Below are 23428 nucleotides of genomic sequence, written 5' to 3' on the forward strand. Positions count from 1 at the left end.
ACTATTTTATCCCCTATACCAGTATACCACCACCCCCCCCCCCCCCCTCATTTTTCCGAGGTCACGATAACAGGAGAAGCGCGCGGCACAATCAGGCAATCAGCCAAAGCGGCAAAAGTCCGACAGTGAACTGTGAATACAAAATGGGTTCACTTTCTCTTACAAAATGGTCCATATTTTCTTAACGAGATCAACTTTGAGAGTATCGAAGAACAGTAGCCTACAAAAATGTGATTTTCCTTAAACGAGCGAACGGACAGAATATTTCTATAAACGTGCAGTCGTGCATTCGTCAGCGTGAAAACGACGTGAAATACGGGATGTGAAAAAAAAATTCTTTGTACTGAATAGAACAATTTATTGCTCTTGGTAAATGAAAAATTGGAGGATTTAGCAGCATTATGACATCATTTATTTACAAAGGGCCGTCAACATGCACTTGATTCAATCGGTTGAGGTGAGCTTGCCACAAGTGCATCTGTGACAGCAGTAGGAGGCGACAAAAGCTGAAGAGTTGGTGATGATGGAGGAATCATTGCTTCAATTTGCGGAGGTTCAGGCGACCCAGGTGGAGGTGGGGGAGGTGGTAAGAGATCAAAAACGGGATCGAAATCGTCTCCAACAATCTTCTCCTTTTTGGGCTTTTTACATTTCTTTTTCGGAGACGTTTCGATAAGATGAACTGGTTGAACCACGGGCGGTGGTGGTGAGCGTCCATGTTCGTCCTCGTCTTCCGAAGAAGTTCCGTAACCGGGACGAACACTGTCGGCAAACACGACAGCTTTTTTCTGGTTTCCGCTTTTCTCATCAAGTAAAGATATCCGTGGCATCACCAGTATTCCTTTTCCAGCTTCCTTGAGCTCCACTGGAGGTGGTTTAGAGCGCTTCCCTTTTTTGACTACTTTAGTTTTATCATTCTTAGCTTCGAATGTTGGCGATTCACTACTGCACAGGAAAAAAATAATAAGAAGAATAATTCAGGGTAGTTTTAGAAATTTGCGAATTAATTCTTACCCAGACAGCAAGATGTTGGAAGTTTCAAATTGCATCAATTTCTCTTCTAATGCCTCCAGAACAGTTTCGTCTGCCACCTCCAAATTACTGGCCACAGCTTCCAGATTTTTGAGCTCCTTGTCCCAATCCTTTTTTATTTCTTGATCAGGTGCAAGATCCTGTGACTGGGTGTCAGTTTTATTAATCTCGTTCTCCTCACGGTGAACATCGTTTGTTTTATCATCTTCTGTCTTCGGAGGAATGGTTCGCACCAGTGGCTGATACAGAACACTTTGAAGGTGTGGGGGAACGTAAGGAGCGGCAGGAAGAGCTCTGTTGCGACAATGTAAAATCCATGGCCCGAGTGGTGCAGCCTTTGGTCCAAAACCTCTTGCTCTAAATATGAATAAGTAAAAGTGAAATAAAAAAAACGTTAGGAAACTTTAGCTTAAAATTATTTTGTTACCGCTTAACGGGACTTGTTGACATGCCGCATGAATCGAAACTCCACGAGTACTGATCAGTGACGGATTGAGGTGAAAGCACTGATGTTGTAGTTGGTATCTCAGATTCTACTTTGATTCCTAACTCCAGTTCCAAACGTTCATCTAAGGAAATTCTTTTTGCGTCTGACATCAATCCGTCAATTGCATCAATATCTCCAAGTCTGCTGCATTCCTTTCCACCTTCCCAATCGTTTTCCTTGCTATTTTCATCGGGAGTGTTTGGCTCTTTTCTTGGGATAGGCGAAGTACCACTTGTACTTTCGCGAGAAGGTCGATAGCGTGAAGATCGCCACTGTTCGTCCCAGTCGGGGCTTGGAGCAGATCGTTTTCTAATTCCGTTGTCTTTAATTTCACTTGACATTACTCCATCTTCAAAATTCCGATCCACTGCTTTTGGAGATTGGCTTGGCTCGAACTTAATTTCATTCCTTGTTTCGATTTTGTCATTCGTATTTTCCAGACTTAAGTTAGGCGAATAGCTTTTTCGAACTTGCACATATTTACTCTCCTTCAACACTTCCTTTTCGTCTCCAATATTTTGAGAGACAGCAACGGGCAATTCAATTGGTTCCTGCTTTATAACACGTTTTTCATTGATGTTTTCCAGGCTTGACATGAATGCAGAGTATTCTTCTTGAATAGCCTTAGTTTCGGATTTCGACGGTTCCAAAATTATTTCCTTTTTCACTTTCGATTGGGAGGAAATGAGACTTGTGAGAAAGTCATCATCTTCAAAGAACGGCAGTTCTACTTTATTGATTTTCACTTTTGAAACAACCGTTGTGTTGAGTAGGCTAGGAGGTGGTTTAGGAAGGAACTCGTCATAGTCGGTATTATCTCGATAACTGGACTCATCTTCTGAATCAGTTTCCCAATGAGTAGAAAAAGACATGTTTTCAGAATCTTCTAAAGACTTGCCCACAAACATCTTCTTGCTTACATACCACTTCCTGTATCTTCCAGCAAATTCCCGATTCTGGTATAGAGGAGTGGTACTATTCATTATGGAATTCATAATTCTTTTGGTATCTTCATCAGCTGCATCAAAAATTTCTTTTCTAGATTGAAACACTCCTTTAGCATAGTGAGGGTTCTCACAATAAGAAATTTGGGGCTCTGTTTTAGTATACTGGATTATGTGAGCAGGAAAACTGATTTCTTCACAATCTTCTCCTTCAACAACATAAGTGTACTTAAGAATTCCATGGCGGTTTGGTCGTTTCTGTAGGTTATTGTCCGTATTTAAATTCTCCTTTGTTTTGTTCAATTGCTGGGCAAATGCAAGCAATCTTCTCTTTGCTTGCTCTGGTCCTAAGACCACCTTTGAAGGAGATGAGCCTTCATTTGATGCAGAATCACAATTGGGTAGTTGTTGAACATTTTCTTTCCTCTTTTTTGAATTGAGATTCAAGGGAATTACCATATCCATTTCCATTGCTCTGAAGTTTAGGCGGTAAACGTAGACCGCCTATAGAAATAGTTTTTTTGTAGCGGTAAGGTACCGGCTGAATATTTTTAGGAAATGGATTCGAATACCTATTTTCAATTACAATTCAAAATTTTCGGAGTTAAACATCATGAAATAAATAACAGTACGTTGATTCACCAAAAACGAAAACAAAAAATAACGACAACTTTTTGTATGCCAAAGAAAATTTGACAGCGAAGACCACGATTTCCTGTAGACATCTATGAAATAAAATAGAAACTTGTAGTGGTGCAGTATTTTAGGGAAAGATGGCGTACTGAGACGACATTCGAGTAATATGCGAATATGCTTAGAAAGTGCCATGGCCATGCCACGTTATTTAATATTTACGCACATTAATATGACAACGAAACTATAACATCAACAATCGCCAATTTAATCGCTTTCAATTAGCAGCATGTGTCGACATTTTCCTCGTCTCCCGCTTATCTGGGCTCTCGCTTAATTCAGCTTGAGTTATAGATCAGCAGATCCGTCTCTTTTCTTGTTGTCAGCTTGTAAATTGTTTTGTAAGTGAGGAATTTTGTAAAGGAGTTCAGACTACCAGTTAAATAAATTCTTTTTTAACCGCTCAATCATTTTTGGAACAAACCTTCGCAAACCACCGTAAACTGATTCTACAAACAATAAAGTTTTTTTTTTTTTTTCGAAAAATAATAACGACGAATGCTTTAAATTACGTTTACTTAATCCTTTTGTTCTCGCGGCACACACAGACACGTAAAGACACAAGTTCAAGTAAATGAATAAACCGACAGCCGGCGAATAAATCAGGAAATAAATCGCCAGTATGAAAAGCGATTTATTTGTCAAATATCAAGTCATGGGGAATAAATCACGAGCAACTTAATAAGATGGGAATACAGGACAGAGATACAGAGAAAGAGATAGATAGATGAGAGGTGTTGGACAGTGTTCATTTTTGACGATTTCGTAAAAATGGGATTCTACAACGGAAAAAAGGTAATGTTCAGAGGGAAAGATAAGACGAGAAAAATAAATCTAGGGGAGGATTTTTATTCATTATTAGGCCAGATGATACCAGAAAAATTTATATACAAGAAATTCAGAAACAATTCACGACAAGGTATTTTTTAAATGATATAAATACGTCTAAGAAATAATCAGAAAAATGGGGTGGTGTGGCTTAAATTTTTCTTTCTCCCTTATTTTTCGCATTTCACGGTCGCAAGAATCAGCTGAATGGATGAGATTAACTGGTGTCCACACACACACGCACAAAAAACAGAGAATCAGATTAAGCAGCAGCACAATGTGTAGCACATTTCCTTCAGATATTCTTGTATCTACTTTCTTAGAAAATTTTTTTGTTGTTTTTGTTTTTTAAATTTTATTAATTTTTTATTCATCCAGTTTGAGCTTATTAGGGCTCTTTTTATGCCCTTTACTGTCATCATCAGCCGCGTGACGGCTCCTCCGTTCTCGTTCTACCGGCTCGCCTCCACCACGAGTCCTGGCCGGCGTCAAGTCTAGTCCATGAGAGCTCCGTTCCGATTTGGAGCTCCTTTCCTTGGAGGGACCTTCACTACGATCACTGCGATCGCGCTCAGCTCGCTCGGCTCTTTCGGCTCTTTCAGCACGATCAGTACGGTCGGCACGATCGCGACGTGAAGACGATGAGCCACGGTGAGTATCAGATGAAGTGCCACCTCCTCCCGAAGCGGAAGCAGTTGTTTTGGTGGAAGTCGAGCCCGGATCGTTAGCCATAGTTGTCGTCAGTCCATTCATGAAACCTTGGGCCCCCAAATTGGAAAAAGCTGTGGATAATGGGATGCCTGCTGGCAAAGAAAACGGGTTGAGGCCCCCTAGTCCCAGATGGCCGTACAGCATACTCGGATTGGGGAAAAGGAAAGGAAGTGAGGCTGCAGCAGCTGCAGCGGCGTTAGCATTGGCATTGGCGCTAGCACTAGACGACGATGTAGCTGGTTTCTTGCCTTTATCTTCGCGACGAGATGCCGATGAAGATTTGGTGGTTGTATTCGTGGTTGATGCACTAGGTGCGCTGCTAGTTGGCATGTCGGGCATGAATCCAGCCAGGTTGGAAAAGAGATGTTGCATACTGCCCATGTTGCCCATGGCCCCCATGTTACCCAAGGCTCCAAAGCTACCAAGTCCTCCCAAGGATCCTAGACCGGGAAATCCACCAAACATACTTAAAGCGTTTTTAGGATCCAAACCGGCCAGCGGATTATTCTTCGGATCGAGTGATGCACCAAACAGGGCGGCCGTCTTGGGGTCTAAGGCACCAAACATCTTTGGATCAAAAGCAGCCAACAAAGGATTCTTCGGGTCGGCTCCTAGATGATGAAGAGATGAAAGGAAATTGGGATTGAGGCCGGCAAAGTTGGCTAAATTCAGTCCCGATGTTGAAGCAGAAGCACCCGACGACGTGCTGGCCATGGCTGAAGATGTCGCACCACCACCTCCACTGTTTCCGGTTCCCCCTCTTCCACTGGAGCCTGCGGCTGCAGTGGCATTAGTGTTGCTTACACGGCTTGTACCGCGCTTCCGATCACTGGCGCTTGGGGTAGAATTGGACGTCGAGGTGGAAGCAAGGTTGATCACTGGAGCGTTTGCGGCCAAGGGGACGGATGGAGATCCGGTAACGCGGCGCTGAAGATCACCTGGTAAGTTGCCTTTTTCTTTTACCAGGTCGGACCATTTAGGATCCACGTCAAACATGGGATTGGCAAGCAACCATTGAGCCAAATTGCGCAAGTGAGGGGCTTTATTACCCGTAATTTTCTTTCCAGTCAGTCGGTTGATGACGCTGACATTCTCGTCTCCGCTTAAACGGTTCCAGTCAAGCAGAGCTGGGTCGATACGCGGCTTACGACGTCTTTTCGAGTCCAATAGGTCAGCGTCAGGGCTGGCCGGTCTTTCAGGTGTAATACCTTGTTGGTCGGCTAACCACTTGGACACCTTGAGCTCGTGAGGTGGTGTGTGGCTATAGGCGTCAAGTTTCTGCAACAAAAAGTCAGGCAATTTGTTGATTCCGGCAGTAGCAGCCAAGTCACTAACCGTGGCAGCTGCTGCACTATTCGAATTATTCCTTAGTGGTTCAATTGAGATCCTAGGAGCTTCGGTACCACTGGCTCGTCCGGGAGTAGATGGACTGGCAGAAACACCAGGAAGACGACTAAGACCAGCCAGCAAAGCTTCGGCTTGCATTTTGCCCATCTTTTCATCCTTGTCTTTGTCCTTACTGCACGGCATGATTGTTATTCCGGAAGAACGAGGAAAACTCAAACCAAGAGGATCGGCCGAGGTAGATGCTTTTGGTGTGCGTGGCGAAGCGAACAGAGCTCCAATTCCGCCTTGTCCTTTAGCGGCCGACAAACCTTTAACAATATCATCCAACTTGCGACGCTTCTGGTTCTTTTCACCACCCGGTGGGGGCATCATTTCGTCAGATTTACGTTTTCGGTCTTCTCGTTCTTCTCTGTCCCCATTCACTTCCGAAGCCCGTGATTTGCTTAATCCTCCTGAAAGATCCATCGGAGCGGATGAGTTTTCAGATCCTTTGACAGTCACGGACACTGAGATGGAAGGCGGCAATCCCAAAGCAGCCATCGAATTGGCAATTACTTGAGCCGCTGCTGCGTTGTTTTGCGCCTGGGCGGCTTGCATTACTTGGGCCTGTGCCTGAGCGGCCTGTGCCAGCATCAGTTCAAGGGTATGGGCAGAAAGTGCTTGTGCTTGTGCTTGGGCTTGAGCTTGTGCTTGTGCTTGAGCCTGGGCTTGTGATTGGGCCGATCGCGAGGAAGAAGACGATCCATGCTGATGAGCTGGAGGTGGTAGCGAAGAGCGTTGCTTGGAACGAAGAGAGACAGAAGTTTCTGATGGAGTGCTTCGGTCATCTTCTCGTTCATCCATCAGGATAGGCTTTCCTGTTAACTGTTGAGTCAAACTTCGCTGCATCGAGTGATTTAGGCTGAGAAGAGCACGAAGTTTAGCTCGCTCCTGTTCTACGTCCATATTGACATTTCGTTGGCCACGACCTCTTCCACGACCACGACCTCTGCCGCGTCCTCCACGTCGCGAAGATGGTAACATGCCAAGACCGAAATCACCAGATCTGTCCATACCAGAGTTCATCATCATAATGTCCGATGCATCAGATAGCGACATGGCCGAAACCGACGGTGCTGGGGTTGGTGGGTCACGCACAGCAACTGTGGCGACCACAGGTGGTGGAGGAGGCGTACTAGCCTGCTCTGGCGTCAGACTCTCCATTTCTACGACGCCATTGGCGAACGCGCTGAAGTCACGACCGACGGGCCATTCGCTTTTCTCGACGGCATGAACGATGTGCTGCAACCGAGCTTCAATGGCGCGATCTTTGGGCCAGTTAATAGGATTTTGGTAAGTTTGTGCCAAGATTTGCAAAACGGCAGGATCTCCATTGGCCAAGAGTTCGGGATCTAGAAGTAGCCCTTGGCGCGCCATGGCTTCGTCCATCTGTGCCAAACTGGCAAGTGGTGGTGGAACAAACTCTTTTTCTTTTGTCTTTCCTTTGGCTTCTCTTTCTCTGACGCTTCTTTTCTCGACTTTTACTTCGATAATTTCGGCATCTGGGCTGGACAACACAACTTCTTCTTTCTTTACAGTTTTCAATTTGGTCACTTCCTCTTTAACATGCACTGGAGTATCTTCAGTAATTTCTTCCACTGTCGTAGACTCTGGTTTGATGACAACAGCTTCTTTTTCATTTTCACTGGTATCATTCTTCACCTCTTCGTCCTTTTGGGATGATTTTGGTTCACCTTCTGTTGATTCAGCCTTCTTTTCGAGAGTTTTGGATTCATCTTCTGATTCAGATGGATCTTCAACATCTTTGGACTTCTTTTCCTCCTGTTTGTCATCATCCTTGTTTGAATCAGATGGCTCCTCCTGATTTGATTTTTCAACGTTTTCCACACATTCCTTCTCTTCCGGCTTGCTGACATCCATTGCCTCAGGAGCAATTCCTTCGACATCGGGAGATTCTTTGGTGGAATTCTCATTTTCGACTTTTTTGCTGGTAGTTGTTGAATCTGTTTCTTCTCCCGTAATTCGTTTTGATGTTACGTCTAAGGGTTTTTCGTCTTCCTCAACCTCCATGGCTTCTTCGGATTTGTCATCAGCAACTGTCGCCTTGTCGGTTATCTTTTCAGATTTCTCATCAACCATTTTTTTTACATCTTCAACGTCTTCATCCATCTTTTCAGCGGAATCCTCTTCGTTCTTTTTCTTGGACTTCGTTTCACTCGTCTCTGTATTAATTTCCGCTATAGTCGAAGAGTTTTCTTCAGGAGTTTCTTTGTCATCTTTCTTTGTATCGTCGTCGGATTTATTTTCGTCGTCCTTTTCGGAATTTCCATCAGCAACTTTAGTTTCTTTGACAGAAACTTTCGGGGTTTCACAATCAGCGAGGGAATTTTCCACTTCAGTGCCTTCGATGTCTTTTTGGGTGTTGGCCACATCATCGCAATTAGTTTTTTTGTCATGTGATTTTGAAAGATCGGTAGCCGTTTCGAGAGAAGTTACTTCTGAGTCATCGTCAACTTTTTCAACTTTTTCTTCCTTTTCAGCAGCAGACTCTTTTTCATTTTCTTTATCTAGTGCCTTAATGCTTTCATCTAATTCTTCAGCATTTTCGTGTTTTATCTTTTCCGGAGATGTCTCATTTTTTATCTTCTTGCGTCGATGATCTTCTTCGGTTTTGGTCTTTTTGGACCTCACTGGTTCTTCTTCATCCTTGATCTTAACTGGTGACAGTTCCAAAATATCGTCAATTTTGGTCGGATTTTCTATTCGATCGCGTTCTTTCTTTTCGAGAGGATAGATCAATGGTTCACCAGCGTAATGACGACGTAGGATTTCGCGGTAACCAAGTTCAGGATCGTGAACATAGTAGAAATCTGTCCTGCCGAGTCCGTGCCGAGAAGCACCCATCAACAAGTCTCGATCATGCTTTCCGCAGACCCACCAATCAGGCAAATCGAGGGATGGCTGGCATAGTTTCAACCTTTCTTCCAGATCGGCGTGAGGTAAAACTTCTTCACGAATCTTACAGAGGAGTTCCAAACGTTCCAAACAACGTCTAGCACGTTCTTCACTGATCGGCTCGACTGTGGCTTGAGCAACCTCCTCTTCTTCGGACAGTTTCCTGCCACACGCTTTTTTGCACATGGCGCAGAACGCTCTTAAGTATTCGGTTAGAGTTTCGTCATACTTGCGCTCCAGACGCGAGATGGCTCTGAATTTAGTCCAGTCGTAGCGACCCAGCTTTTTGTTGTACTCGACTCCAAAATTGGAAATGGTGCGGAAGAAATCGCCCTCTTCACGGCGCGTCCAGCGTCTTTGTTGCAATTCAATCTTTTGTTTCTCTCGTTCGCGTACGATGGTTTCAATCTTCTCTCGCCTTTCCAGTCGTTTTGCCTTTTGAGCCATTTTCATTTCCTCCTTTTTGAAATTTCGCTGATAGGAAGTGATTAACCGACGGAGTCGAGTGTTTAATTCGGATGCTGGTGGGAACTGGAATTTGTCACCAGGAGCTATACAAATGGAAAGATGAAAAAGTTTTTTACTCATATTTCAACTACTTCGATCAACCACTACAATCTTAACTTACCACCGGAAGTAGTGGGCGCAACTGCAACAGCCTTTGAAGCATTGTTTGCCGCAGCTCCTTGAGTTTTCGTTGTGGTTGTACTACTGCTGTCATCGTCAATGTCTTCATCATCATCGGGCGCTTTATCGAGCTCGTCACCATTAGCTTCAAGTGAGGCCATTTCTGACAACAGCTCTTGTTTGTCAGGTGGTCCACAACGTACCAAAAAGCAAAGTGTCGGATCAAGTCGCATAACCGCATAACGTTCGTAACCGTGTTTGTATGTTCCAACAAGCAGAGATATATCAGCTTGGGAGTCCCACCAAGGAGTAGGAGGTTGGTCGCAGAAAGGCGGTGCAATGGGCAATGCGGTAGAAGCGACGCCAGCATTTACCTGATTCAAACCAAACAATTGTTTATCGAAAATGAAACAACAACAAACAAAAAGAAAAAATCTTACCTGAGATTCCAGATCACGAATGATCTCTTGCTTGATATAATATAGCATGCGTATCCGCAAAAGAACTTTGTTGGCGTGTCTGGTTACATGACGCCGGTATCCGGAGTCTAGATTTTGTTCGGGATCGTATTTTTCGTCGCGCGTCCACTCGGCACCCTCAACTAAAGGTGCATTAGGAGTGGTAGTGGTGGCAGCGGCCGCTGATCCTTTACTGGCTCTTTTAGATTCTTTCTTGTTCTTGCGACCACCACGTTGGATCGGTGCAGCCAATCCACTATGGTTTCGATCAACGCGAGCCTCTCCATTTTCCGAGGGGGCAATCAGTTCCCAAATAAAGCTTTTCATTTTTTCGTCACCGCGGAAGTTCAATAGACAGTAGACCATCTAAGTATGAAAAATAATATGTTAAATATCTGAAATAAAGAGGGCAAACAATGGTGATTACAAACAATATTTCCATCAGTCAACTGAAATTCTCAACTCACAGCGCGCCTAAAGCGCCCTCTGTATTAGCATGGCAACTCATCACACGGACAAAAGCTTTTAGATAAATCTCTATTTACAATAAAACAGAGAGAAAACTCACCATCATCCTAGCGCAATCCTCGACATCAGATTCACGCCAGCCTTTACGGAACTGTCCATGTGCCATGATTTCGCGCCATCTACCCCAACTGCTCGTTTAAAAGCAAAGTGAAAAAACATAGATGATTAAAAAACACACCACAAAAGCTGTTCGATGAATTAATAAGAAATTGTTTAAAAATCAGAAAGTAAAGATCAATCACAAATTTCCTAAAGAAATCTCCGAATTAGCATGAAAGTCATCACGGGAATAAACCAAAAAATATGAATTCAGCAAACAAAAAAGTGGGAAATAACATACCCAAAAGTCATGAGACCCTTTTCCACTTTGAAGCACTCGGTTTTCGTCCAAGCACCATATTCGACTTCTCCTTCTTCAGGCGCAAAATCTTCATCGTAGTTGCCACGTCTTGATCTTCGCAGAGATCGACGACTGCGGTCCTTGCGGCCAGCTACTTTAGAGCGCGTGGAGGGTACTCCAGGTTCCTCATCGCTATTGCTGGTAGTCTCCAACTCACTGACTCCCTCTAAAACAGCTTCGTCCTGTAAGCACAATCGATGCAGTCGTAAGCACAAAAAGAGCTACTGAAATAAACTTTTAGTACCTGTCCGTAGCGTTTGATCTGAGTCCTTCGTCGAGGTTCACTCAACACCAAAAGTTCTTCTTGGCCATTTGACATGATTGTGTCAGTATCGATTTCGGCACGTTTAGCCCATTTTTTCCAGAAATCTGGATCATCAATATCAATATCGGTTCGGTCGGAATTTGACGCGAAGGTTGCTTTGGAGAATTGGGATCCCTTTTCGCTTTCCAGCGTGATGATTTGCGTACGACGCATCAGGATTTGATCAATATCTTCTTCGCAAAATTTGTCGCCTGCATTATCATCCTCCATAAGTGCACCGTAAGCGCCTTTTTTCAAGAGATCTTCAATTTCTTTTTTAGACAACGGTTGCTTTCCACTTCCACCATAGTCTTTTCCTCCCTGAGTAGTGTTCATACTTTGTAGAACGGCCTTGTCAAGACCAAGCTTTAGTGAGGCTTTGTCAAACATTTCGCGTTCGTAAGTATTTCTCGTTAGAAGCCTAAATCCAATCAAAACAGATGTCATGGCGCGACTCAAATAAGCTATGCAATTAAAAACTTTTACCTGTAAATTTTAACCATCTTCTTTTGGCCAATACGATGGCACCGAGCCTGAGCTTGAAGATCATTTTGAGGATTCCAATCGCTGTCGTAGATAATGACTGTATCGGCTGCTGTAAGGTTAATTCCCAATCCACCAGCTTTGGTGCAAAGCAAGAAGACGAAACGATCCGAATCTGGTTTGCAGTATCGATCAATAGCAGCTTGTCGCATGTTACCACGAATTCGGCCGTCGAGTCTTTCGTAAGGATATTTTCTAAACAAGAGATAAATCACCTTAATCAATGAATACTTGGGACACATGAGGAATTAAAAGTGCATACCTGTAAATCAAATAGTCCTCCAAGATGTCAAGACAGCGAACCATTTGTGAGAAAATGAGCACACGGTGCCCATCCGCTTTCAATTTCGGCAGTAACTTGTCAACAAGTACCAATTTGCCTGACGACTGAATCAGAGCTTTGTGATGAAGATCCGGGTCGGAAGTATGCGATACTTTCATTTCGTACTGAATCTGCTCTTCGGCTCCATTCAACAAATAGGGATGGATGCAGCATTTACGAAGTTCCATCATCGTATTCATCAAATTGGGTACGTTGGCGTTTGTAGTACCTGTCACAAATAGCGATAATCGGGAATTTAAATAACGTATAACATATAATAAAATATTTTTTTCTTTACCTTTTGTTAAGAAGGAAAAATTGCGTTCTAAGATTCCTCGGTAATACTTCTTTTGCATATTAGTCAGCTCGACTTCAACGATTGTCTCCTCTTTCGGAGCAAGAGATTTTTCGACATCTTCTTTGAGTCGTCGAAGCATCATGGGCTTTAGTAAGGCTTGCAACTTTTGCACTTGGTCATCCGATTTAAGGTCACCGAAGTCACGTGTAAAATCTTCACTGCTTGCGAATTGAGCAGGCTCCAAAAAGTTAAGTAGGGAATATAATTCGCTGATGTTGTTTTGGAGTGGTGTACCAGAGAGAAGAACACGATGCTCCATTTGAAGAAGCCGTAATCCCTCCAAAAGCTTACAGTTCTTGTTCTTCAATCGATGGGCTTCGTCAATAACACACAGACGCCACGGGACTTCTCGCAGTTCCATGCAATCAGAGATGATCATTTCGAATGTGGTAATCAACACATTAAATTTGTACATATCCTTGAGTTGATTTCCTTTACTGTCTTTATAATGAAACTCGTACTCTTGCAGCATTGTACGACTAGGGTTGGAGCCGTGGTACACAATAATGTTTAAATTGGTCCAAGTTTCAAATTCGCGTTGCCAGTTAGGGATGGTGGATAGTGGGGCTATGACCAAGAACGGACCGCGGATACCAAGTCGATGTACTGATTCAACGAAAGCCAATGACTGAATAGTCTTGCCCAAACCCATTTCATCAGCCAAGATACAGTTGCGGCCATTGAACCATGAAAACGACAACCAGTTGAGACCTTCTAACTGGTATTCGCGTAACGTGTTTCCGTTTAAATAGACGGGAGATTCATCTAGTTTTTTCCATTCACTGGTTCGTGGCTTCTTCCTGCCCTTACCAAACAAATCCTTTTCTTTTCCTGGATACTTGTTAACTATTTCGTAATGCTTAATTTTAGCAGGATCAACATCTTCTTCCAGTTCCCATGTGGAATCTTCGTACGGTAGAGATTTCCATTTGACCAAAAAGTTACGAGTCACCTTATTAGTGGCGGCGTCTGTGTGTTCAGCTTTGTCGAGTACTCGGTCAACTTCTATATAGTCTGGATTGAAAAGGTCTTCCTCCAAGAATTCAAACATATTGGCTGACTGAGCCTTCTTTTGATGGAAGCGCTTGAGTTTTTGAGGGATTCGTTTGTCTCCACGAACCAATTCCTCCTCAGTCCTCCATTCGCAATGGAGGTATGAAAAGTTTTTATACTTGACATAATACTCCTCCACTTCGATGGTGCGAGCTGGCTTCTTGTTTTTCTTCGGCTTCGTCTCCTCTTTCACCACCTTAACACCAACAGATGTGTCGAGTTCGTCTAAATTTAAAAAAAGATTTTATATTAGATACATGTTCTATTTTTAAAATTTGATTTAATAATGATATTAAATATTACGTTCTAAAACGACAAGGAATATAATTAATTACCTTTAGTTTCTTCTTTAGATACTTCCTTTGGTTCAACTTCTTCTTTTTCTTGTGGTTCATCTTTGACAGGCTGATTTTCTTTCTCGGCTAATTCTTTATCTTCAGCCACTGCATCATTTTCTGATGAAACCACATCTTTATTTTCTAGAACCTCTATCTTTTCAGGCTCTGTAACCTCGTCGATTTCTTCGGTTTTAACGACCATTTCCGTATTTTTCTCGGGAATGACTTTTTCGGTTTCTTTCTCGTTGTCACCAGCGTTTTCATTCTCTCCGGTCGTCTTTTCCGTCTCCTCCTTCTCTTTCTCACTCGCTTCTTTTTCTTTTTCTTCTTCTACTTTGACTTTCTCTTCTTCAATTAATTTGTTCTTTTCGTCATCATCTTCATCATCTTCATCATCAGAAGAGACAATTTCTCTTGTTCCTTTTCGTACTGAGAGAATGTGCTGAACAACCATAGTGTCCTCATCGGTTGTGTTGACGTAAACAAAGTTTGGCTTGATGCCACTCTCTGACTGGTCCGGTTCGACCGGCACTTCCACTTCAGCGGGCACAACTACAGAAGTGTCAACTGCAGCAGCTGCCGATGGCGAACGAGAATTGTCAGCGCCGGCGGCCGCTGCTAGCGCTGCTGCAGTAGCCGCAGCTTCTTGTTCTTCGTCAGAAATACTCCTCAACTCGGCCAAATCAAGGTCGTCAATATACTTCTTTCTGCAAAGGCGAACAAAAACAATTTTTTTTAATTCTCTTCAAATCTTAAATGACTTGTAAATATTCACCTGTTAGTATTGCGACCGGAACGTCTCTTTGAAGTCGAATTTTCATCATCTGGCAATGGCGATGGTGGTGGGGTGACTTCAAGATCACTGTTTTTGTCTTCATCGTCACAAAGTGGGCGCTTTTTCTTTTTTGAAAAGCTAATATTGGTCTTCGAAGGTTTCTTCTTCGTAGGTGTTGCAGACTTCACTTTAGGTTTCTTTTTCTTTGCTGAGCTAACTACTGGCGCAACATCGCTCAAGGCTGCAGCAGAATCATCAGCACTAGCTGATTCTATGGTTGGCGGAATATCGCCAATAGCAATACTTGTGTCGACGGTACTAGTATCGGCCCCACTGTCCAGATCTGCACCAATTTCTCCCTTTTTGGCTTTCTTTTTTGAAATACGTATCCTCTTTGGCTTTGGTGGTTTGACCTATAAAAAAATACGACCAATTTGAATGATTAATTTTCCAGTAAAAATGGACGTTAAACATGATTTTACCTCGTCATTGGTATCGGCTCCAGCTGAAGACAAGGCTTCCCCATCCATCCAAGAATCTGCCTCTTTTTTGGATTTCGATTTACCAGCTTTGGCAGCTGATTTCGGCTTTTTCGTGCGTGGTCTTTTGCCACTTGGTGTTTCAGTAAGGATTTCAGCCTCTCCTTGAATTTGTTCAATTTGAGGAATTTCGCTAACCGGGACTGCTGGTTTCACATCCACTGTTTCAGTTTCAGCAATTTCAGGTGCAACAAAAGGAGGAGGAATCGGATCTGGAACAGTAGCGGATGCAGCTGCAGCCATTAAGGTTTCCTCCAGATCCATACATGACTCTTCGATGGCCATGGGCTCAAGTACAGGTTGAGCCTCATCTTCTTGAGGTATCGATTCTTCTTCTGGCGCAGCCACCATTTCGGGGACTTCTACTTCATCCAAAGGGGCACTAACCGGAGATGTAAGGGCAGGGGCCTGTTGGTAAACATTTGGCGATGGCGCCACTGGTAAAGGAGAAGCAGAGATGCGAGGCGAAGTAACAGCTGCTTGCTGCTCGCCAGGAGAATCCGGATTCATGCTGACACTTAAAATTGTGCTCTCTATGCTATCCATTATACCACCATCTAATGCGAAATTCAAAACAAAAAAAATTAAATTAACTTTCAAAATGTAAATTTAAAAAAGAAAAACAATCAATGAAAATAAAATCCAAAAATGAAAAAAAGAATTCTGACCAGAAGAAGCTGAGCTAGAACTTTGTCCAGCGGCTTTGATTTTGGGTGTCTTCGGAGTTTTAGGAGTCTTTGGCGGTTTGGGCTCCTTCTCTTTAGGCACCTTCTTTTTAGTCTCTCGTTTCTTCTTGCCTTTCCCACTAATTCCAGGTTCATCATCCATACCAGCTGGGAAATCGTAAACTTGTGAATTGGGTGGGGCCATGTGTGGTGGTCCCATGACCATTCCGGCACCGGCTCCTGTCGGTGGACCCATTGGGTAGTTTTGCCCTTGAGTCTAAAGTGGTAACAATGAAAAATATAAAAACTCTACTCGAATATAAAGGAGAATACTATAGAAACGTACCTGAGGCATGTAAGGAGTTGAAGCTGGTCCACCCATAAAGGGTTGAGGCACTGGCATCCCTCCAGACCATCCTTGTCGCTGGAGCGCGGACATGCGTTCGTGTAGCTCTGCGATCTGCTGCTGGGTTTGTGGATTAGACGGCAACGTATACAAGTGTTGTAGTTGTTGCTGCAAATGTTGCATCTCTCCCTGAGGATTCATTCTTGGACCTGGATAACCGGCGACGCCATGACCAGCAGACTGGGTCTCGTGGAACTGTTGAGATGGATGTTGCTGGATCTGGGGTTGATGTTGCTGCTGTTGGTGTTGAGGTGGCATGTATCCCATTGCACTGGAGGAACTAAAACTGCTCGAACCAGGTAGTCCACCTTCGCGTTGGTGCATTGAAGCCATACCGCTAGATCCAGCCCCCTGGTGAGATGGAATTGAATGGATTTGGGAAGGCTGTTGTTGCTGAGACGGCATTCCTGGATGTTGATGGGGACCGTTCGGTTGATGTTGTTGCATGCTAGGAGTAACTGAATGGTTCGATTGGTTAGCCGAAGGCGGCTGTCCAGGGTGATGTTGCTGGGATTGTGGAGGCACTGGAATTGGAGGTTGAGGTTGTGGTCCTGCCACACCTGCCACCGACTGAGTTCCAGCCATTCCCATACCGGGCAAATGATGGCTCGGTATAGCATGCTGCTGCTGCTGCTGTTGATGGTGAGGTTGCAACTGTGATCCAGCATGTTGGGGCATTCCTGACTGGTTGGGTAAAATCCCACTTGGGTGGTGAGAAACCATTCCAGGTTGAGGCGTCATTTGCTGCTGTTGATTTTGTTGTCCCTGGTGATGCTGTGGACCAGGAAATCGTTGCACCATAGGAGATTGTGGCGCTTGCGATGCTTGCGGCAACCCAGGGTGTTGTTGAATGCCTTGATGCTGCTGAAGTCCTGGGTGTTGTTGAATGCCAGGGTGTTGTTGAATGCCTGGATGCTGCTGAATACCAGGGTGTTGCTGGATTCCAGGGTGCTGTTGAATGCCAGGGTGTTGCTGGATTCCAGGGTGCTGCTGAATACCTGGATGTTGTTGGATACCCGAGTGTGGTTGAAGACCAGGATGTTGCTGAAAACCTGGATGCTGTTGGCCATGGCTTGAAGCTTGGGGTGTCACAGGAACACTGGTAGATCCATGTTGCTGGTGGGGTTCCATTGAATCGAGCATCGTTTGCTCGTGTTTTTCAATCGCATTCTTGGTAGATCTGGAAATATCGTTTGCTGGTGACTCTGGAAAATGGTTCTTTTCGGAGGGAACAGCTCCTGACTGGGCAACAGGACTTGGAGGGGGCAGCAACCGAGGTGAAGGGGGGACCAAGCCAGAAACGTTACTCGGCGGCCTAGGAGGCTGCGCAGGAGAAGGTGCCAATGGAGTGCGAGGAGGAGCAGGCGAACCTGGCATCGCATTCCGGTTCGGGCTCGCTCCAGCATTGGTCATCTGTGTTGCTGAATTGCCAACGATGGGTTTTGGAGGAGAGCTAGCCATATTACTACCAGTAGGCCCAGCCATTGCCATTTGTTCAAGTTGTTGGAGACTTGATGGCCCAGCTGAATGCATGTGAGGAATTTGTTGTTGTTGTTGCTGCTGTTGGTGTTGTTGTTGGTGTTGTAGATGGGGTTGATGTAGCTGATGTTGCGGCGCTGCATGTTGCTGTTGATGTGGTTGTGGCTGCTGCTGCTGTTGTTGCTGCTGCTGCTGTTGAGGATGATGGCCAATACCAGGGTGCTGAGTTTGATTCATATAAGGTGCCGACATGGAGACAGTTGGTTGTGCAGTCGGACCAGCAGGATGTCCTAACGGAGGTAGAGGCGAACTTACAGCTCCAGGCATCGGAGAGGTATGCGGAGGTCGCGGAGATGCTTGCGGACGCGGAGACATTTGTGGTGACATTTGAGGAGGGAATGGAGCCCTACAACAAAGAAAAAAGGTTAAAATAATTTCAACATTAAAACAAACAAGTATGCTAAGTAACATGCCTATAATGCGGTGTATTATGCAGCTGAGCTGGAGCTGTCTGTTGTTGTTGCTGTTGTTGGTAAACGGAGGACACGTCCTGTTGCGGTTGCTGGGTCGTGTGCGGCTGTGCAGTCGATTCGGGCATATAATGCTGTGCAGACATCGGGTACGGAGCTTGCATCGAGTATGGATAAGGTTTGGACCCGCCTTGTGGCTGCTGTGTTTGGGGTTGTTGTTGTTGCTGCTGCTGTTGATGGATCTGCTGCTGTTGTTGCTGCTGGTGTTGATGCTGTTGATGGGATGATGCCATTGCATTTTCTGCAGAATAAATTGCAGGTCTAATAGGAGGAGCGGCGCCATATGCACCACTCATTGCTACGGGCGCCCCCTGTGCATGGGGGTACTGAGGGTGCATCGAAGCGGCCGTTGCCGTACCGTAGTTCGGCGGAATGTTTTTGGCGTTGGCGGCAGCGGCAGCAGCAGCGGACGCTGCAGCCGATGGGCCATTGATACCAGCTCCGTAAGTTTGTTGTTGCTGAGACTGCTGTTGCTGACCACTGAGGCGCATTGGTGGTTGATGTGGGTAGTGAGGCTGGGCATGCTGCTGTTGCTGTTGGGCGTGCTGCGGATGGTGAGGACGGTAGCTGCCATGACCCATTGCTGAATACTGGGCGGGAGGATTCATGGAAGGATAGCCTGTGATACGAAAAAGTTAAGACATTTCACAACGGATTGAAAAACATGCTATAAATTTACCCTGCCACCCCGACATGCTTGCTGCATTCTGATGCATCGCACTTGAATACTGCTCAGCGGCATGCTGCATCGGATACATTCGGCTGTCGGCTACATGAGGTTGGCCACTGTACATGGAATAGGTCGATTGTTGGCCGGCCATTCTGGGACCAACACCTTGCTGAGCATAAGAAGAGTAACCTAGTTGGCTAGGGGCTCCTGCTCCTGGCCCAGGACCTGGCCCAGCATATGGCACTGGACCTTGAGGTACCTGACCATATTGTGAAGTTGAACCAGGGCCATAACCTAATGATTACAAAATTAAAATTAGACAACATTCTTAAAGTTGACAACGAAAACAAAAAAACAAGGAGGGCACATGCAAACCAAGCAACACCACACCAAAACTCATCTTGAAGAACGAAAAAGCAAATATATCTTACAACCAAGCATTCTTTTGAAACATCACTTGATACGAAAAAAATAAAAATAAATGTGTGTGTAAAAATGTGGACAATGACAACAACAAGATGAGTTAATGGTGTAGCACACCTGAAGGAGGTGGATAGCTCCCATAATATGAATGCCCTCCTGTTGCCCGAAGTCCATGTGACTGACCTTGGCCTTGGTTATTAGATGTAGGGTACTGGGATTGATCCGTTCCAGTCCCAGTCCCTCCTAATTCTGCCAATCCATCGAGCATGCTGCTACCCAATGAAGGTAGGTCGTCACTAAATAAATCGTAGCCCTCCATGGCTCTACTCTTCTCAACTCTTCAACTCCAATCCATGGTAGAGAAATACACTTGCACTTTTGCAAATATTCGATTATGTGGGCATGTACAACAGTCAACCTATGAAATAAAGAAATTAGAATTAGCAAATGATCAAATAACATTAAGTATTAAATGAACACAGGTACAAAAAGTTTCATAAACAAGATATTGGTTATGCAATAAATGATGCCACAGCAGTTCATCAAGTGACACTGCAGGGGAAAAGCCATACGCTTATGCTAATCAAAATGAGACATAAGAGCTACAACCTTTCCCTTGCTTTGCACACTTCTTCACATTAATTGTTCGATGCATGCAGTCGGTTAACGAGCACTGTCATAGAAAAAACTAGAAACGACTTGAATAAGGTCGATGTACGAAAATGTACCAGACAAAAAAGCTACCCCAGAATGGCGTACGGTTGGATGTTCAGCGAGTCAAATTTGGCAGATGCAGTTTACAACAAGGCAAAAAACAACTGAACGACTGATGAAGAAAAGAGAGCAGACTTCAAGCTCATTTGCTTCGAGTACGGGTCAAACCCGGTATACAAGTGCGGCCATTCTCCTTGTCTAACACACACATCAGAAATTCTCCTTTACACACATGGAAAAATTCCAGATTTTACTCGAGACTGCCAAAGAAAACAACGCGGGCTTTTCCCGGTCCAAGAGAAGTTCTTTCACCGAAAGAAATATTCACCATTTACCAAGGAGGCCAAGGAGGCCGAATCGATGCAAAACAATACCTGGCAATCTCATATCATTCCGTTGGACGTGGTCAAAAAGTCCGATGTAGTTTTTCACGTTAATCACACGCAGAAATGGTCACAAAACACTACAAAATGTTAACACTCGCCAATTTAACTTCTTTTAAAAGTTTTTTCGGACCAAAAAATGTCGCTTTCCTTCGTCGCTTTAGCTTTGCTTGGGAGTTGCAAGCGTTCTCCAATCCTGGTTGGCGTTCTGTTCTCATGCTTCTCAAAGAAAGGAAGGGATTGGTTAGTGGCTTCGGGCAATGTAGTAGCAGGCCAAACTACCCGCCATCTTGCGGCGATGACCGTCAACCGTAATAATGACATACCAAAACCCGAAGATTGTTGGAAAAAAAATTTTAACACCTTCCTCTTACCGACATTATTTTCTTGCTTTCTATTAGATGCTATGCGTCGATTCAGCAAATTATATCAATATATTTTCATGGTGAAACCAAATATTCACAACAAGTGTTTTCAATGAAGTTTTTATTAATAAGGGTTTCTTATGCAAGTTTTTGTATTATGTTTTCATCCTCATTCACACACGACACGCAGTCAACATACAAGTCAAAAATCAGTCATGAAATCTTGAGAAATGGTTGCCGTAGAAAGAATTTAATGAAAGGAGATGACTCTTGTAAGAAAAAAAAACTGGTGACATTCGGGTAAAAAAAAGCATTTGGGATCGGAAATTTTTTCCATGGATATCAGACTTAAACATTACATCTCAATCGTCGCGACTCTTCTTCGCTGGTCCTTCGCCATGAGCTCCGCTGAGCGATCCTTCTCGTTTTCGGTCCTTGCCTTTGTAGCCTCCTCTTCCACCTCTTCCACCACGGCCACGACCTCGTCCGCCACCTCGACCACGGAAACCTCCTCGACCACCCATGTTCACTCGGTTGTTGACGTTTTCTTCGGCTTTCTTCAAATAGGTCTCCTCTTCTTCGCCCTCCAAAAGGCTTACTTCAACAGAGGAATCTTTGATGCTAATTTTCTTGTCAGTTAGCTTGTCCAGCACCTTGAATCATTGACATAAAAAATTAGCATTTACATATTCGCAGAACTGGGTAGATAAGATAAGGCATACCAATTTTCCATCATTTTCGCCACGAAGTCTTACGAAAGCAGTGCTTTCAGGGGTAATTTCAACGTGGGCGATATCGGCAGGGTAGGTAGAAAAGGCTTGCTTTATTACGTCGCGATCCATTCCGGAGGGAAGGTTAACAAGCTTCAAAACTGTTCCACGGGACAAAACAATCTTTTCGTTCTTCACCGACTCCTTATCATCGCCCTTGTGACCATTGCCATTTTCATCAGTGTTCTACAATAATAATATTTTAGAATTATTCTAGATATTTCTCAGAATGTCCATACCTTTTCCCGTTTCTCTTTCCTTTTCTTTCGCTCCTCGAATTCATGTTCCTTTTCCTTCTCCCACTCAGCACTAAACAAGCAAAAAATGTTAATATCAAGAGTTTTTAAATGAATAAAATTTAACCTACCTCCATTGACGTTGAAGAGTGTAGTCGTTATACTTCACAGATTCAAGAGAAATGAACTTAGCAGCTTCGTCCCTCGTGGCGAAAGTAACAGTGATTGATCCTTTGAACTTGGCCATGTCGTCTTTTGTCTTGTAGTAACGCATCTAAAACAAATCAATTTAGGAAAATTTTCAATACAATTTTAAAGAGAACAAGTACAATCAAACAGACCTTAATATTCAATACTGTAGGGAAGCTCTTGAAAAATTCTAGAAGTTTGTCAATTGTCATGCCTTCCTTGGGTAACCCTTTGCAATAGATGGTGCGGGCCTTCACTTCAGCAAGATACTCTTCTGATTCCACAGGGATGGGTTTGTCTTTGGACCTGCGAATCTTGGATGTAGTTTCATTTACCTCCATCAATCCTGAATTTGATTTCTTCAAAGCGGCAAAAATGACTGCTGGGCTTTTAGTCAGCTGGGAGAGTCGTGCAAATTTAAGCATGGTAGCAATAGGGATCCAGCCATCATCAAGACCCATTATTTCCTTTAAGAACTTGTCTCTTGGCAGATTGTAGTCTCCAAAATAGTACTAAATCAACAGAAAATTACTATAAAGAATCCATAGTAACATGTAAAGGTTTTTTTTTACTTCAACTTGGCGAATGATTTTGTCATCAAGGTCACCGTTAACATTTGTGCCTGTAGTTAGCTTTCCATTGGCAGCATCTGCTTCAGCTTTTTCATTATTAGGACCATCTGAAGTATCCATCTGTGTTTTTTCCTCGTTAGGCTCGGTTTTCACAACTGCCTCGACTTTTACAACAGCTTCCATTGCTTCAGTTTCGATATTCTCTTTAGGCTCAGTTGTGGCAACTTCGTCCATAACTTCTTGTTTAATTGTGGCCATTTCACAAACTTGTTATTTTAAGAGTAACAGGAGGTAAGCTGGAAACGATATTTAATAAGTTTTAATTCACGTTACCGAAATACAGCTAGTCAGCTACTTACTCATAAACCACGTGTGTCCGTGAGCGTAGAAGTTGCAGGACGAAAAGAGACCGGTACAGACTCACAGTTCTCGCCGTGAATGTCGAATCTCGTACTTCGACATGGCTCGCGCTGCTTGCACGCCTCTTGCGGTCGATCGAAGAAATTTCAATCGATTAATAAGTCGTCAATCGGAATAATTTTTTTAAAAATAATTTTTAAGATTTAGTTGATTTCGAAGAATCCTCTCATACTTGCAAATTTTTTAACGCTAATTAAAAATTTTTTCGCAATTTGAACGCGGTTTTGGGGGAGGAACAGCATGATTCATTTAACATTCAAAAGTCTCATTGAGATTCAACTACTAGTTGCTGCAGGTGTTTGATTCAATGTCATAATAATTGCTGAATGCATTTTAAAATAATGGGAAACAATTTTACTTCAAA

General features: G+C 43.8%; 2 protein-coding genes and 1 non-coding gene across 7 annotated transcripts; all 3 read right to left on the reverse strand.

Annotated features, from left to right (window-relative positions):
• Window positions 1-389: 389 nt before the first annotated feature.
• On the reverse strand, window positions 390-3184 carry LOC124196062 (cyclin-dependent kinase 12-like). Of its 2 annotated transcripts, XM_046590855.1 has the most exons (4): window positions 3036-3165; window positions 1460-2967; window positions 1015-1389; window positions 390-945 (listed from the first exon to the last, which is right to left on the reverse strand). In XM_046590855.1, the coding sequence occupies exons 2-4, from the start codon at window positions 2932-2934 to the stop codon at window positions 429-431; spliced, it is 2367 nt and encodes a 788-aa protein (XP_046446811.1). In that variant the 5' UTR covers window positions 2935-2967; window positions 3036-3165; the 3' UTR covers window positions 390-428. The 2 variants fall into 2 exon arrangements, with proteins under 2 accessions (XP_046446811.1, XP_046446812.1); XM_046590856.1 differs by having other exon boundaries at window positions 390-942; window positions 1460-3184.
• Window positions 3185-3655: 471 nt separating this feature from the next.
• On the reverse strand, window positions 3656-23140 carry LOC124196057 (chromodomain-helicase-DNA-binding protein 7-like). 4 transcript variants are annotated; one of them, XM_046590848.1, is made up of 23 exons: window positions 23004-23140; window positions 22645-22940; window positions 22225-22584; window positions 22015-22157; window positions 21887-21956; window positions 21600-21833; window positions 21317-21530; window positions 19002-19286; window positions 18266-18941; window positions 16254-18198; window positions 15911-16184; window positions 15186-15799; window positions 14704-15116; window positions 13926-14635; window positions 12478-13815; window positions 12120-12408; window positions 11801-12052; window positions 11255-11735; window positions 10951-11192; window positions 10651-10738; window positions 10065-10448; window positions 9626-9998; window positions 3656-9548 (listed from the first exon to the last, which is right to left on the reverse strand). In XM_046590848.1, the coding sequence occupies exons 2-23, from the start codon at window positions 22900-22902 to the stop codon at window positions 4351-4353; spliced, it is 14841 nt and encodes a 4946-aa protein (XP_046446804.1). In that variant the 5' UTR covers window positions 22903-22940; window positions 23004-23140; the 3' UTR covers window positions 3656-4350. The 4 variants fall into 4 exon arrangements, with proteins under 4 accessions (XP_046446804.1, XP_046446801.1, XP_046446803.1 ...); XM_046590845.1 differs by lacking the exons at window positions 21317-21530; window positions 21600-21833; window positions 21887-21956; ... (2 more) ...; window positions 22645-22940; window positions 23004-23140 and adding exons at window positions 19599-19833; window positions 20504-20732; XM_046590847.1 differs by lacking the exons at window positions 21317-21530; window positions 21600-21833; window positions 21887-21956; ... (2 more) ...; window positions 22645-22940; window positions 23004-23140 and adding exons at window positions 19599-19833; window positions 20160-20475.
• Window positions 10519-10598, reverse strand: LOC124196551. Its single transcript, XR_006875752.1, has one exon. It is a non-coding gene; the product is annotated as a small nucleolar RNA U6-53/MBII-28 (small nucleolar RNA).
• Window positions 23141-23428: the final 288 nt, after the last annotated feature.

Source organism: Daphnia pulex, chromosome 6, assembly GCF_021134715.1.
Source record: "Daphnia pulex isolate KAP4 chromosome 6, ASM2113471v1".
NCBI lineage: Eukaryota > Metazoa > Arthropoda > Branchiopoda > Diplostraca > Daphniidae > Daphnia > Daphnia pulex.